Source organism: Eptesicus fuscus, chromosome 1, assembly GCF_027574615.1.
Source record: "Eptesicus fuscus isolate TK198812 chromosome 1, DD_ASM_mEF_20220401, whole genome shotgun sequence".
NCBI classification, from domain to species: domain Eukaryota; kingdom Metazoa; phylum Chordata; class Mammalia; order Chiroptera; family Vespertilionidae; genus Eptesicus; species Eptesicus fuscus.
This window is the reverse complement of record NC_072473.1, coordinates 9,320,624-9,334,101: the sequence shown is the minus strand read 5'-3', so window position 1 is coordinate 9,334,101 and position 13,478 is coordinate 9,320,624. Positions and strand designations below refer to the sequence as shown.

General features: G+C 36.6%; 1 protein-coding gene across 1 annotated transcript; it reads right to left on the bottom strand.

The window, feature by feature from the left end:
* Positions 1–1,275: 1,275 nt before the first annotated feature.
* On the bottom strand, positions 1,276–10,249 carry SCML1 (Scm polycomb group protein like 1). Its single transcript, XM_054714854.1, has 7 exons — positions 10,220–10,249; positions 8,596–8,673; positions 8,049–8,123; positions 4,975–5,079; positions 4,069–4,579; positions 2,636–2,787; positions 1,276–1,410 (listed from the first exon to the last, which is right to left on the bottom strand). Exons 1-7 carry the CDS (start codon positions 10,247–10,249, stop codon positions 1,276–1,278), a joined length of 1,086 nt encoding a protein of 361 aa, XP_054570829.1.
* Between the last annotated feature and the right edge of the window lie 3,229 nt (positions 10,250–13,478).

Sequence of the window (13,478 nt, the reverse complement as noted above, 5' to 3'; positions counted from 1 at the left end):
AATGTACATGCTGGCCCCTGGCAAACGTTTATTGCACTTACAGCAAATGACTAATACAGTTAGCACCAATTCTTACAGCTTATAAATATTACAACAAATGTAATACAATATAAAAATGTAATAAATAACAAAATAATAATAACATAATAGCATGTCTTACTTGAAAGTTCTAATTTGTAAAATAAAGTCCAAAATGACAAATCCATCCTAATGTAACCTTACAAAGTTTAATAGTATAAATGGCTAAGAAAGCAAATGAACTAGATATACTACACAGGACAGAAAACTTTCCTGGAAACCTTGAAGAGTGAGCTGAGAGGTACTTGTGATGGCAAATGAAGTGCATATTCATTATATAATAAAAACATCTCACTATATATAGAAGTGGAAAATGCCATTTTAAATTCATAAAGATTCACTTGTGTGCACACTTCATATATAGAATAAAATATAAATATAAAACAGTATCCATATGAATATGCATTTTTAAAATTTGGACACAGGCAACTTCAGAGAGAAATGTGAGTTATAAATGGCTAGTTAAATATCCAAGATTAGGCAAAATATTTTAAAGTTTTAAAATAACAGTTAAATTTAATGGAGAAGAATAAAATAATACTTCACTCAAACTACCTTGTAGTATAAGAACTATTGCATAAAACAGTCATTCTATCTTATAATTTATCAAAAAACATGGTAAGAACACTTTATAAAATCCTGTAAGGGTACTTTTTTGTTTAAATATAAACAAATACAATATACAGAGAAATAATAACAAAAGGGAAATAATTTACATGGCTATTTCCTTTCATATAGAACACGAACAGAACACTGCAATAACAGACACAAAATATTTGAGAAAGAGATGATATCTACAGGTGCATCTTTGAAGTCTCTTCTAAGGAGAACTTCTCATAGATTTTATTAGAGAACTTATCAATCCCTGATACTTCCTCTTTGGGATTTAGCTGTTTTGGCTCTATATAGAAACATTAACTGAAACCAAAGGTGTTTCTCATATGAAGAATATTTTTAACTATACAATAACAATAAAAAGAACCAACTATTAATTTGAATACACTAATAGTAATGTGTTAAACGATTTCTAAAGAAATAGAATGAACTGCAATATAGTTCTGCAATTCTGTATGTAACAAAATTTTAGAGGAACCTTCTACAACACAAAAATTTCTAAGGGCAATGGAATGATTTTACATCAATATGGTATTGGTCTTCCAGAATTAAATCTAATGTAAATCTACATAAACTTTTTTTTCAAACTTTAATGCCTTTTTCTGTTTTAAGCTTTTCGATGTAGTGGCACAACTTCAGAGCTGTTCCTAGCTTAATTCCCATATACTTTATCATAACTTCACTCTGGAGCAGTAGCAGAGCTATCCCATCAATGTCCTACAGAAAAAGGAAATCAGAATAACTAATAATGCTTTCATATTTTATCAGGAAAGTCATCCTATCTAATAAAGAGGTAATATGCAAATTGACCATCACACGGTCACAAAGATGGTGGCATCCATAGCCATAAGATGGCATCACCCAGTCCCCTCAGCCCCGCCAGAGTTCCCCAGTCCTTTCAGCCCCACTGGGCATGGGGCAGCAGACGCATGGTGCAGCCGGACCCGCCCTCAGCCCCCCAGCTGCCCAGGGCCAGCCCGAGGTGCAGGCAAGCCTTGGATGTCAGCTGCCCAGCCACCTAGGGCTGGCCTGAGGCACAGGCAAGCCTCAGATGTCAGCTGCCCAGCCACCCAAGTCCACCCGAGGCTCTGGTAACCAGGGCCGGCCAAGGCTTGTGCAGCCAGCAGTGGCAACAGCAGAGGTGTGATGGGGGCATCACCTTTCCCTGATCGCTGGGTCGCCTCCCACCCCTGAGGGCTCCCAGACTGTGAGAGGGGGCAGGCTAGGCTGAGGGACCCCCTGCCCTCCAATGCATGAATTTTCATGCACCAGGCTTCTAGTTTCTTTATATAGAAGAATATGTAACATCAATTAGAGAGCAGCTCATTGCAGTTGTATATTCTCTGAACATGCATCTGCTTTATGAAAACTATTAAAGATATAATTTGTATAGCTGAAGCATCATTTGATCCCTTACAAATTTACTTCAAATTTTAAGAATAATTATATCTAACCCAATATCCTAAAAATGTCCTAAGTGTCAAACTACCTAATTTTAAATACTGTATGTTGAATAAAATACTGCATAGCTATGACAAAAAGAATAAAAGCTATGAAGGGCAGAAATAAATTTCAGATGATCATTAACTTTTTAAGAATGACTGGGAATATGAGTATGGCAGCATCAATGCAAACTGTAAATGGGCATCATAACAAGGAGGACACCCTTGTTTGGTGTTGTAGCTATCATTACAAAGGAGAAGATACCTGAGAGTGACCATGCTGAATCATCTTGAGAACTTAAAGACTTGTAATATTTTAGGTACTCAGGTATCCATTTAAAATACAGATCCAACTTCTACCACTTAAGGATCTAACTTTGAGCAAGGTAATCTTTCTCACACATGCAGTTCCCTTACAATCCACACTAATCAGTATCAAATTGAAGAGCCTGCACAGAGGTCATTCAGAGGCAGGAAAACTGGATCAAAAGATACATTACGTGTTGCCTGAAGGTGTCGGCAATGGGGGTGAATGACTCAGGATCTATATGCTGTAGAAACAGGATCACTTCCTCTACTTTCCAAGTTGCAGGGTCATCAGGGAAGTCTTGTTTTAGCACATACGGGGCAGTTCCAACTGATGAAACTGCAGCTTCAATGGGGAGAAAAGGACAAATCATACTTGAGTTGATCATTACCCTGAAAGAAGAGATGTTAGGTAGGGAGTAATGGCCTTACTCCTGGAACCATCTGTTAGGTACCCTGGCGAGGACCCAAGACTCCAAGTACAAAATCCAGTGAAAGCTTAGATAAAGATGATGTGAAGATGGGTACCCATGAGCGTCCCATCTGACTGCCTATGAACAACAACAGCAGCTTCCGAAGTTACTGTAAAGCTTCAAAACTCATAAAACAGACTGAGCAATCTGAGGTCTCTGGCCACAGGCAAATGTAGCAAAATATCTATTACTTGGGTTAAATAAGTTAATTTAAGCTAACCTATTATTATCTAAGTATTTCAATGAATTTATCTCTTACTGATCTATCTAGATTACGTTTATTTTACTAGCTGAATACAATGGAAATCCCCCAAATTAAGCTTTATAATTTCTTAAAGTTATTCACTTTAGTAAATGAATTTCAAAAACACCATTATCTTTGAGAACCAAATTAGTTCTTTACTGAATCCTTCCTATATATTCACTATAGATATTTTAAGCATTATTTTACTCTTTAAATTCTGTCTCTCAAGTCTTATATGAATTTTGAAGAAAGCAAGATGATTTTATTCTTAGCTAGGTCAGAAGTAACTTCAACACTATATTCAGTACTTCTTTTGAGTTTAACTACACTGCAATAGCTATTTTGATTGAAGGTTTATATGCTGAAAAATAACAAAGACATTAAACAACTGCAGTGCTCATACCTCAATAAGTTTTAGCTGTGATGTTCACTAAGTCATGGTGAAATTTCTCTGTGTCTACACATATTCATTTTCTCAACCAGAACACTCAAATCTCTATAGTGTGTGATAACAAAAGTGGGTTTTGTAATTCTCTAGGAAGATTTGTTTCTCTAACCAAAGACCATCAATACAATTTTGATCTTTCTTATGTGTGAATTAGCCAAAGATGTATCTTTTCTTTCCTATCACCCTGGCTCTGGCCATTTCAAGAGCATTCTGAATATTTACCCTGGAAAAAGGTAAAGAAAAACAAAAGGTAAAAATACTCACAATGGGATCATTGAGTATTAGTGAAGAGGCATGTCAGTTGATTAGTGGTGTCTGATACATAAAAGACACTTAATAAATGTTAGTCATCTAAACCAGCCCTCAAATAGGAAATGAACAGCTTCCACTAGCTTGCACCAAGTATGTTGAGGAATATAGGCTAAATAGTGCTACTTGTAATATGTGTCTTTTCACACTCACGGGCGATGCAGGAAGATGAGAAGTTACGGCCCAGGCTATTCTTTTCCAGCAAAGTTGGGTAAGCCATCATCTCAGAGTTGTATGCCACACTGGATTTACCTTGCTCCAGCACAGCAGCAGGTACTGATGTGGAAGCTTGGGCAGCTGAGAAGACACAGGTGGAGCTGTGTCCTTGATTGTCAAAGGAGGCCAAATAAGGGGGGCGCTCCATTCGCTCATCGGAAATGTAATGTACTGAATCTTCCTGTGTGTAGGGAGGGAATGTTGGACTCTGGCTAAGGCGCATCTCTTGATCCTCATTATCATGGATCATGGAATCCTGTGATGGGTAATATGTTCCTACCATGTTGCTCTGGGAATCATTTCTGGGCCTTTTTACTGGTGTAGTTGGGCTATAACTTTCTGTATAAGAGTATGAAGCGGGAGGAGTCACATCCTTCTTCTTTTTCTGTAGTTTGACCTTTCTAGAAAGCAGGTAAGTATAATGTTTGTATGCATATCCAAGTGGCTTCTGAAATGACACAAACCCAGCATAATAAACCAATTGTGAGTAAAAAGTAAATAAAATAAGTAGTAAAGACATTAATATTTATTATCCATTCAACATTGCATTCTATTATTAAAAATAATGTTCTATTTGATTATATGAGTTTTATTCCTCTTCAACCCCACCTTTTAATTGCAGTTTGTACATTCTGGTTACAAACATAAAAATACCCATTGTTCATACATTTTTTAAACCTAAACTTCAGCATTCTTCCTAGAAGTTCAGTCTCCTCCCAACTGTTGCTACAAGTATGGATCATCCTTGCAATCTCACACTTATTAGTTCTCTCTCACTTCTGACAGGCAATTTCAGCAACCATAGGTTTATTATGGTTGTGAAAATATTTTTATGACACTTACGCGATTTTGCCAGATTAATTTTGTACGAAAACGGTAAATTTTTGAAACCTTTCCATTAATGGTTTTAAACTTCTTATCCAGGTTTTGAATAGCATCTTGGATGATCTATAATAATACAATTTATTAGTAGGTTCTATGTTAAAAGAAAAGTTAACATATAAGAAAATACTATTAAGCCAAAGTTTGACTGCTACAATAAAAGAAAGTTCACAAACCACCAGAAATGTCTTGCTTTCCAATTGATGCCTAGTTGTTGGTGACATAGTTCCCAGCTGGCTGACATAAGGAGTGCCAACCTCCTATGCAACTACTTCATGTCATATAGGCATTTTCAGAAGCATCAATTCTGAAGTAAATGTAGCACAATTCCTATAACCCATCACATTTACGATCGACTCATTTTACATCAAGGAAGGTACTATTTTAGGAAAGAAATGTTCAATTCTGCTGAAAAGTCAAAGACCTCTTTCCATATGATGATGTGAACTAATAGGCAGTGAGCATTTTAGTCTGGAAGGAACAGTGAGCCAAATATATCAGATGTGACTTTTGCCTTCAAAGCATTTTTAAATCATGCAATCAACAATTAATGACATACAGTTAACGATCTGTGAATACACATCCCTATATGCCAAGCAAGTATGTCACAAACAGAACCTGAGAAATTTTGAATACACAGAAATTTCATTCAGGCAAAAAAAAAAACACTTTCATTCAGGCAAAAAATACACTTAAAAAGGCCAGAGCCATTTCCTCATTCACTCATTCCAATAAACATTTATTGAGGGCCTACCACCTGTCAGAACTACTTTGCTAGATGCTAGAAACATGGTCATTAAGAAAAAACAAACAAACAACTCCTGTCCTAAGGAACTCCCGTTTTAGCTGGAGAGAGAGAGAAAAGTAAAGAGATGCTTTCAACAGAGAAACTGAGTAGCAGCCTGGAGAAGAGGTTCTCAAAGTGTGGACCGTGGACCAGCAGCATCAATACTCGCTTACTGGAAATGCAAATTGCCCTACTCCACACCTAACAACTCAGAGTTGGGGCAGCAATGTGTGTTCGCACAAGCCCCCAGGTCACTCTGTTTCTGATCAAGTGTGAGACCCATTGATTGACCTATAGGTAAGCAGTGCAGGCTCTAGGGGAAACAAGGTTGAATCTAAATATGAGTTCTGACACTTATTAGCTCTGTGACCTTGGTGAAGTTACTTCACTTCTCTGTGCTTCACTTTCCTCATGTATAGAATCGGGATAAAAATATCTCTGAGTTCTCTTGAAAAAATAAGGTTCTATGGTATTATGTTCATACTAACATAATAATGCTACCTGATGATTGGTCCAATGACGCTCAATCATCTATTCATATTAATATTACTATTATGATTATTATGGCACAGGTAAGAACAGGAGGCTAAGAGTACACAGAAGAGCAAGACCTAACCCATGTTGGTAGAGATGCATGGAAGGGCATACAGAGCAGAAAGAATAGTGTATTAAAAAATACCCAGAGAGAAAACAGGAAGTCAGATGTTTAGATAGTAAACATAACTGACATTCAAAGAGCTGGGTTATTACAGGAAGGAGAAAGGAAGGATGATAGCAAAAGAGGGATAGAAGGCTAAACAAAGTCATTTTGTAAACTGTGGGAGAAGAAGCTGAGTGATAGACACAGAGGCTGAAGATACAGGAGGGAGAGGGATGGCCCACTAAGGCAGGTGTCTGAACACAGGGAAAGAGGGTCAGAGGAAACCAGCAGAGGTGTTAGCCTTACAGAGGAAGACACCAGAAGAGGAATGGATCCCAGCAAAGTTTGTTGGTTGTGGGGAGAGGAATTAGAACTTGGAAGGGATTTCTGCTCCATGCCCTCCATTTTCTCCATTAAACAAGAGGCAAATATTGGGGTGCCTGGAGCTTTGGGGGGATTGAAGAAGGAGCTGACTAGAGAGCTGCTGAAGGATCACTAGGCAGTGGACAGGGCTGGGGGTTTTACTGAAGAGGATGATGGGAAAGGATAAAAAAGAAAAGCTGGAAGTGCTGCACCATGTGGTCTAGACTGGGAAGGGAAGGAGTTGAAGAAAGGAGAGAGCTGGCCCACTAAGCGAAATAGAGTAGGTCCCTATGGCCCATTCCAGGCCTGTGACTGTGACCTGAGCATCTCTTGTCCTGGATGCTACATCCCACCACATCCTGCACAATTGCTCAGAAGGCCCTGGCAGAGCACTGTCCACCTAATGGTTGGCAAACTCATTAGTCAACAGAGCCAAATATCAACAGTACAACGATTGAAATTTCTTTTGAGAGCCAAATTTTTTTAATTTAAACTTCTTCTAATGCCACATGTGGCTCGCGAGCTGCAGTTTGCTGACCACTGACCTAGGTCATCATGGATACTTATGTAAGGAATGCCAGGGATAGCTCTGTTCAAAACCAGAACCTATGTCCCCTATAAGCATTCTACTTCTGTTCTCAATAATAAAAATAACACTCACATAAATATTCTTTACTTTTCAAAGTATGTTAACTCATTTTATTAAAGACACTTGGTATGTTAAGAAACATTTATTTTTTATAAATGTATATTACCTCTAGAGTATACAGCTCACAAAATCCTTGATAATTACATATATTTATCAATCTCTACAAACATGCTAATTTTTACAAAATCCCCTCAAAACTATGTAAGATATACTCTTGTAAAATAAGTAGGCTGCCGTATAGTTTGCATTGAAATGCATTTAGGCATATTTTAAACTTCATCCAAATCAGCCCATTTCCTTAGAAAGAGCATGTTGGAGAAATTAAATATTGAATAATCTAGAATCTAGATGAGACATAACTACATTTGATCAATTAAGGGCTTTTTTCAAAAAGCTATAAAATCTACATATTGGTATTTCAAAATTTTCACCTACAGATGCTATTTGAACTAGAAATTGTTAAAAATGATAACAATGGGATGATAGTCACAATTTAATACAGTAAAATTTCAACTAATTATATACTTTATACGAGATAAAGAAAACTTCAGCTTAATACTTTAAAAAACTACATTTGACAGACAGAACTCGTGTACCTTGCAACGATTCAGGATATCCACAATTGTTTTTTGTTGCTCTTCATAGGATGTGTTAGACTGAACACCTTGCTGCTAAGATTTTAAATGTTAAGTATTATTTATTTCTGTAAGAGCCAAACTGAATATAAAGGATAAAAAACACTTTATTTAATTAAATTGTTTTTACTTTTCACCAACTATTTAGAATTTCAGAAGTCTTAATATAAAGCAGAATTGAAATAAAAGAAAAACACACATTAATATAATAGAAATGATTACTACTAATTAAGAGAGGGAATAAGGAAATAATTTATTATATCAGAAGGACCTACATTTAGAGTTTTCTACTGAAAATCAGTATTGCTCTCAATTTCCTACTATATAAGAAAAAGAAGGAAGTGAAATTGTTAAATGCTTATTGTCTAATGACAGGAGGCAGACAAATTTAGGAGTGAGTAGTATTTTCTTAAGTGTGGTTTGGAGGTTGTCTGCAGTATATGAAGAATTTAAATATTTGTCTTTAAAATGGTTGTGTTATATTTGGCAAACGGCAATTATTACTTACATTGGCATATCCAGCCTTTGATTGATATGCATAAAGAATGTCATTATCATCATCACAAGTAGTTATTCGAGTTTTTACCTAAGGAAGATTTATTAATAAATTAAAAGTAAACATGAAAGATGGAAATGAAAGAAAAATTGAGGGCTTCAATTCCATTTTCAAGAAACTCCAAAATCCTATCTGTGGCATTAAAGGACCTTTGACCATTGTAAGTAAATGTTATGACTACAAGAAAATATGTACTTGCAAAACTTTTTTCTCATTAACCCAACTACACTTAAGACATTATTTCTATCAAGCTCAGCCTCTTGTGTACCTCAGGGTAGAAAGACTAGTTTTCTAGTAATTTGGCACCAGAACTACTATAACAGCAAATATTTCTAACCACAAAGAACCATGTTACATGGTTTTTTATTTTTAAACCATCCAACAGTGCCACTCTGTGGACAAAATAGTAAACACTTAAGTACCTATTTCTTTTTAAAAAAACTTTTTATTAAATCCTTATTTTCCTGATTAAAAACCATTTGTTTTATTCGACAGCACATAAGTTAATTATTGCTAGTAAAATATCTTCAATTCTAGGTATTTCTACATAATTTTAGCAAGGTTTTTTTCTTTCCAGAAGCACTTTTTAATTTAATTATTGTTTCAAGTAGTTTATATTTAATATCACTTTGTATTAGTTTCAGGTATACAGTATAGTGATTAGACAATCACATACTTTACAAAGTATTCAGCCTGATATTTGTAATACCCACCTGACACTACACATAGTTATTGTAATATTGACTGTATTTCCTATGACAAGTTAGTAAGTACCAATTTGAACTTCTGAATCTCTTTACCTTTTTCTTGATAAATTAATATCTAAAGCACCTTAAAATGTTTTTGGAATGTTTTAAATAAATAGATAACCATTAAATTTCATTTAATAACTTTATTCTAAGAATGAACTATAGGAATAATTTTAAAATAAGCATACTTTAAAGCTATGCATGTCTGTTTCAAAAGATATAACCAAAATAATATGGAATTATTATAGATTAGTACCTATAAAAACATAGCATCTTACCCTGTATTGTGCCTTATGCTTTCCCAAGTGCTTTCACATAATTATGTCAGAAAAAAAATGGAGTCTTTGTAGGCAGTTAACATTATCTCCAAAGATAAAAAGTGTTAGGACTGATATAAGTTAAAAAATTGCCTTTCCCACTTAGGTGGCAGTAATACCTACACCTTTATGTAATTAATGTGTTTTCTGTTAAGCCAAATTATATATAGCTTAAAATATATTTTTATTCAACTTCAGGGATCAAGAAGCATACAACATGACAGAATGTACAAGACCATAAACATTCTAAAAAACCATTTGGCAGATTCTCAAAGTTATAATTACATCAACCATATGACCAAGCAATTCAATTCCTGAGCATTTACCCAAAAGAAATGTTAGTATCTGTTCACAAAAAAACTTGTACATGAATGTTCACAGCAGCTTTTAGATCACTATCAAGAACTAAACACTTATGATCTCTGCTTGAAATTAAATTCAATTTAGAAAAGAAATAGAGCACAATGAAAAGAACAAGGACACATTTTTTTTTCAATTTGAAATACAAACCACATCAACTTCACTGGAGCAGCTAGACATCGTTGTGGAATAGGAGCAACTTCACTTCTCTGAGTTGAGCCTAATTATTTTTAAACTTGCTGGAAGGTTTATTTGTGAAACTGCTTGGTCACCTAGGACTGATAAGCCTTCTACTCCTGCAAAACAATGCATAAAAATGTTACTTTACATACTACGTTAATAAACTTAGTATGAATATGTTCTCACAAGCCAACTCAAATTGGAGTCCTGGTTGATTTTCAGAGTTTTCTTGTTCATGATTTAGAATAAACCTTTAAAGCTTGAAGGACTATATTGCCCATGCATAGGAATAAGAATCAAGATCAAACACAATTCCAAATTGTGAAGTGAATGCTTCACAATTTAAAGGTTACAGATTAAATGCTGGAAACAAGGCAACATGATTCCTAAGATTCCTTACTGCTTTTGTAAAGGAACTCCAGCAGGCTTCAAATATGAGTCAAGAGTCTGTTCCAGCTTGGGTCTCCACCAGGCTGTGGGCTGGCAGACCACCTGAGATAGCACCTTCTCATCTGACAGGTGAAAACTGGCTGAGATTATCTCTAAGGTCACTTCAGCTCTAAGATTATGATTGCTTCCATAGTTAAATTTCATATTAAACCTAAATAAATGTATATAAAATATCAGCTAAAGATCTTTCAGAATTATGTAGGCTTGGTTGTGGTTCTGGGTCATTTAACTCTGCAAATAGGAAAAAACATGGAGTGTAACGCAATCATATTGTATCTTGTAATAAGGATTCGAACCCTGGCTGGCATCATGGCACAAGAAGGGGGGCATACATGAGAGCGCTAATTCTATTTATCCACCCAGAGCCAGACCAGTAATGACAGAATGAAGGAAGAATTAAGTCTCAAGTTAGATAAATGTAGGCTAATACTGTGTGAAATATGCAGTTATAAAATATATCCAATTTCAGCTGTAACTTCAACCAAATTTTATTATTTTATACTATGTGTAATTTTCCTGATAAGAGTAATAACAAGCTATGGACAACTAAACTGTGATGTTTTGGACAAAGAAAGATTACATAGCAACGAAAAGAAATTAACTATTGCTATGCACAAGGACAAATCTCACAACCATAACATTGAGTAAAGGCCAGAAAATAGTACCAATTTCATGGAGTTATGAGGATTAAATGCTTGGAACAATGACTAGCTTAGCAAAGGCACCCGCTGTTGGCTACTATTATTTTATTATTTGGGTATTCACAGCATCCTCCCAACTATTCATCATGAAGCACATGTGCAACATGCAACAAATCCTCAGGGTCATAACATATAAATCTGATTTACTTTGCATCTGGACACTGCAGATATAGCAACCATTTCTTGTAAACAAATTTGAAGTACTAGAGCACAGGAAAAATAACTGGGCTTTAAGAAATACTGAAACCCAAGACCAATTTGCAAATTTTGCAATTTTGCTTTTGGCAGGTATTTAATCTCTCTGTGTCTTAATTTCTTAACCTAAAAAGTTGGAATAATATCTACTCCAATGGGCTGTGAAGACCAAATGACACAGTTAAGCAATCAACATCATGTCTGGTCCATAGCAGGCACAGCATAAACTTTGTTTTCCTTTTACTTCTTCCCACAAGGTAAATAAAGTTTGCACAAGATTTTCTTAGAGCTCAACCATGATTAGATTTTGCAAAATCAGTTAATATAACCCATTAAGTTCAAAATCCTGCAAAATGAGTTTACTTAAAAAATGAAGCTCATCCATATTTTACAATAGAAAAAAATCTAAATTCTTGACAACATAAGACCAAAAAGCCACCCGGTTTTTATGACGTTTTTTAGACGTTAGAGACATTTCAAAGGCATTTTTCAAAAGTCATTTGAAGATTCTGCTCCCAAGGTACAAGGCATTCACTTGCCATCAACTTTTCACAACGGTGAGGGATGAAAGTGGCCTTTCACTGGAAAACAAAAAGGAATACATAGCAAAACAGGGCAGATTACAACAGCCAGGCCACTCCAAAAACTTTTTAAAACAAAACTATGTCACCCTGGCAGGCATTGCTCAGTGGTTAAAGGTCGACCTACGCAACAGGGAGTCCAGGTTTTGATTCCCAGTCAAGGGCATGTACTACCCCACCAGGGGTGGGGTGAGTGCAGGACGCAACCAGTGGATGTGTCTCTCTCACATCAATGTTTCTCTCTTTCTCAAAAAAAAGGAAAAAAAAATATCTTCGGGCGAGGATTTAAAACACACACACAAACTGTGTCAATACACTGAACAATCACGATTTATAATTATTAAACCAATTTAAAACTCTAGTCTGAATTCCAGGGAAGCTAGGGAGGGAGGGAGGGAAACGATCCCCAACAAACGAAGTACTCAAAAGACCTTTCTTTCTCCTCATTTACGTATTTACAATAAAAGAGGGAGGCTGCACTATCTTTGATCAAACACAGCTACCGTCAAAGCTTCAAAAACAATGTCTTGATATGCCAAGGAAGAAAAAGAATGAAAAAAAAAAAAAAAGATAAACTCGTCCTCGAAGGTCAGCACCAACTATTCAAAAAGTGGCCAAATCGCAAAAGCTCACGTGCCCCGGCATTCCGGAAAAGCAATGGGAACCAGTGGGAAGCAGCCCGAATTAACCAGACACACTCCACATTAGCACTGCTGAAATTAAAATGTATACTTGTTCTTCCAGAAAAGCAAATTCTTCCTCTTCCCTCGCACAAATCCTCCCACTTCACACCTGACCCCTCTCGGGAGTTCCTTTGGGCATTAAAATCACTCAACTGCTTTCTCGCCCACACCCAAGACAAGAAAATTCAAGGAGAGGGTAAATATCACTGGATAAACCTTTTCTGGTGACAAATTCTGTAACACCAGCCTCCGGAAGACACAGGAACCGACTAGCTGTGGCCCGTCCCTCGTGGCTTCAATGGCGAAGACCCTTTGGAGCCACTCGAAGTCGTGTAGAAGCAGAGCAGGGCCACGTGACATCCAGCAACGGTTAAGGCAAAAGCCAGACGTTAGAGAGCAGGACGTTGCTAGATAGACCTTCCGGGAAAAGGCCTTTACTGCCCACTGCGCAGTGGCTGGTGGGATTGGAATTCTGCACTGACCGCAGGTGTGAACCTCTATTGCGGAGAGAAGCTTCTGGAGCTGTGCCGGGGCTGCTCGCGCATGCGCACGGGAGGGTTTGTGGGGGCAGCTCTCGGGGATGTGGCACTTAGGCCCGTGTCCTCCCCACTGTCACTGA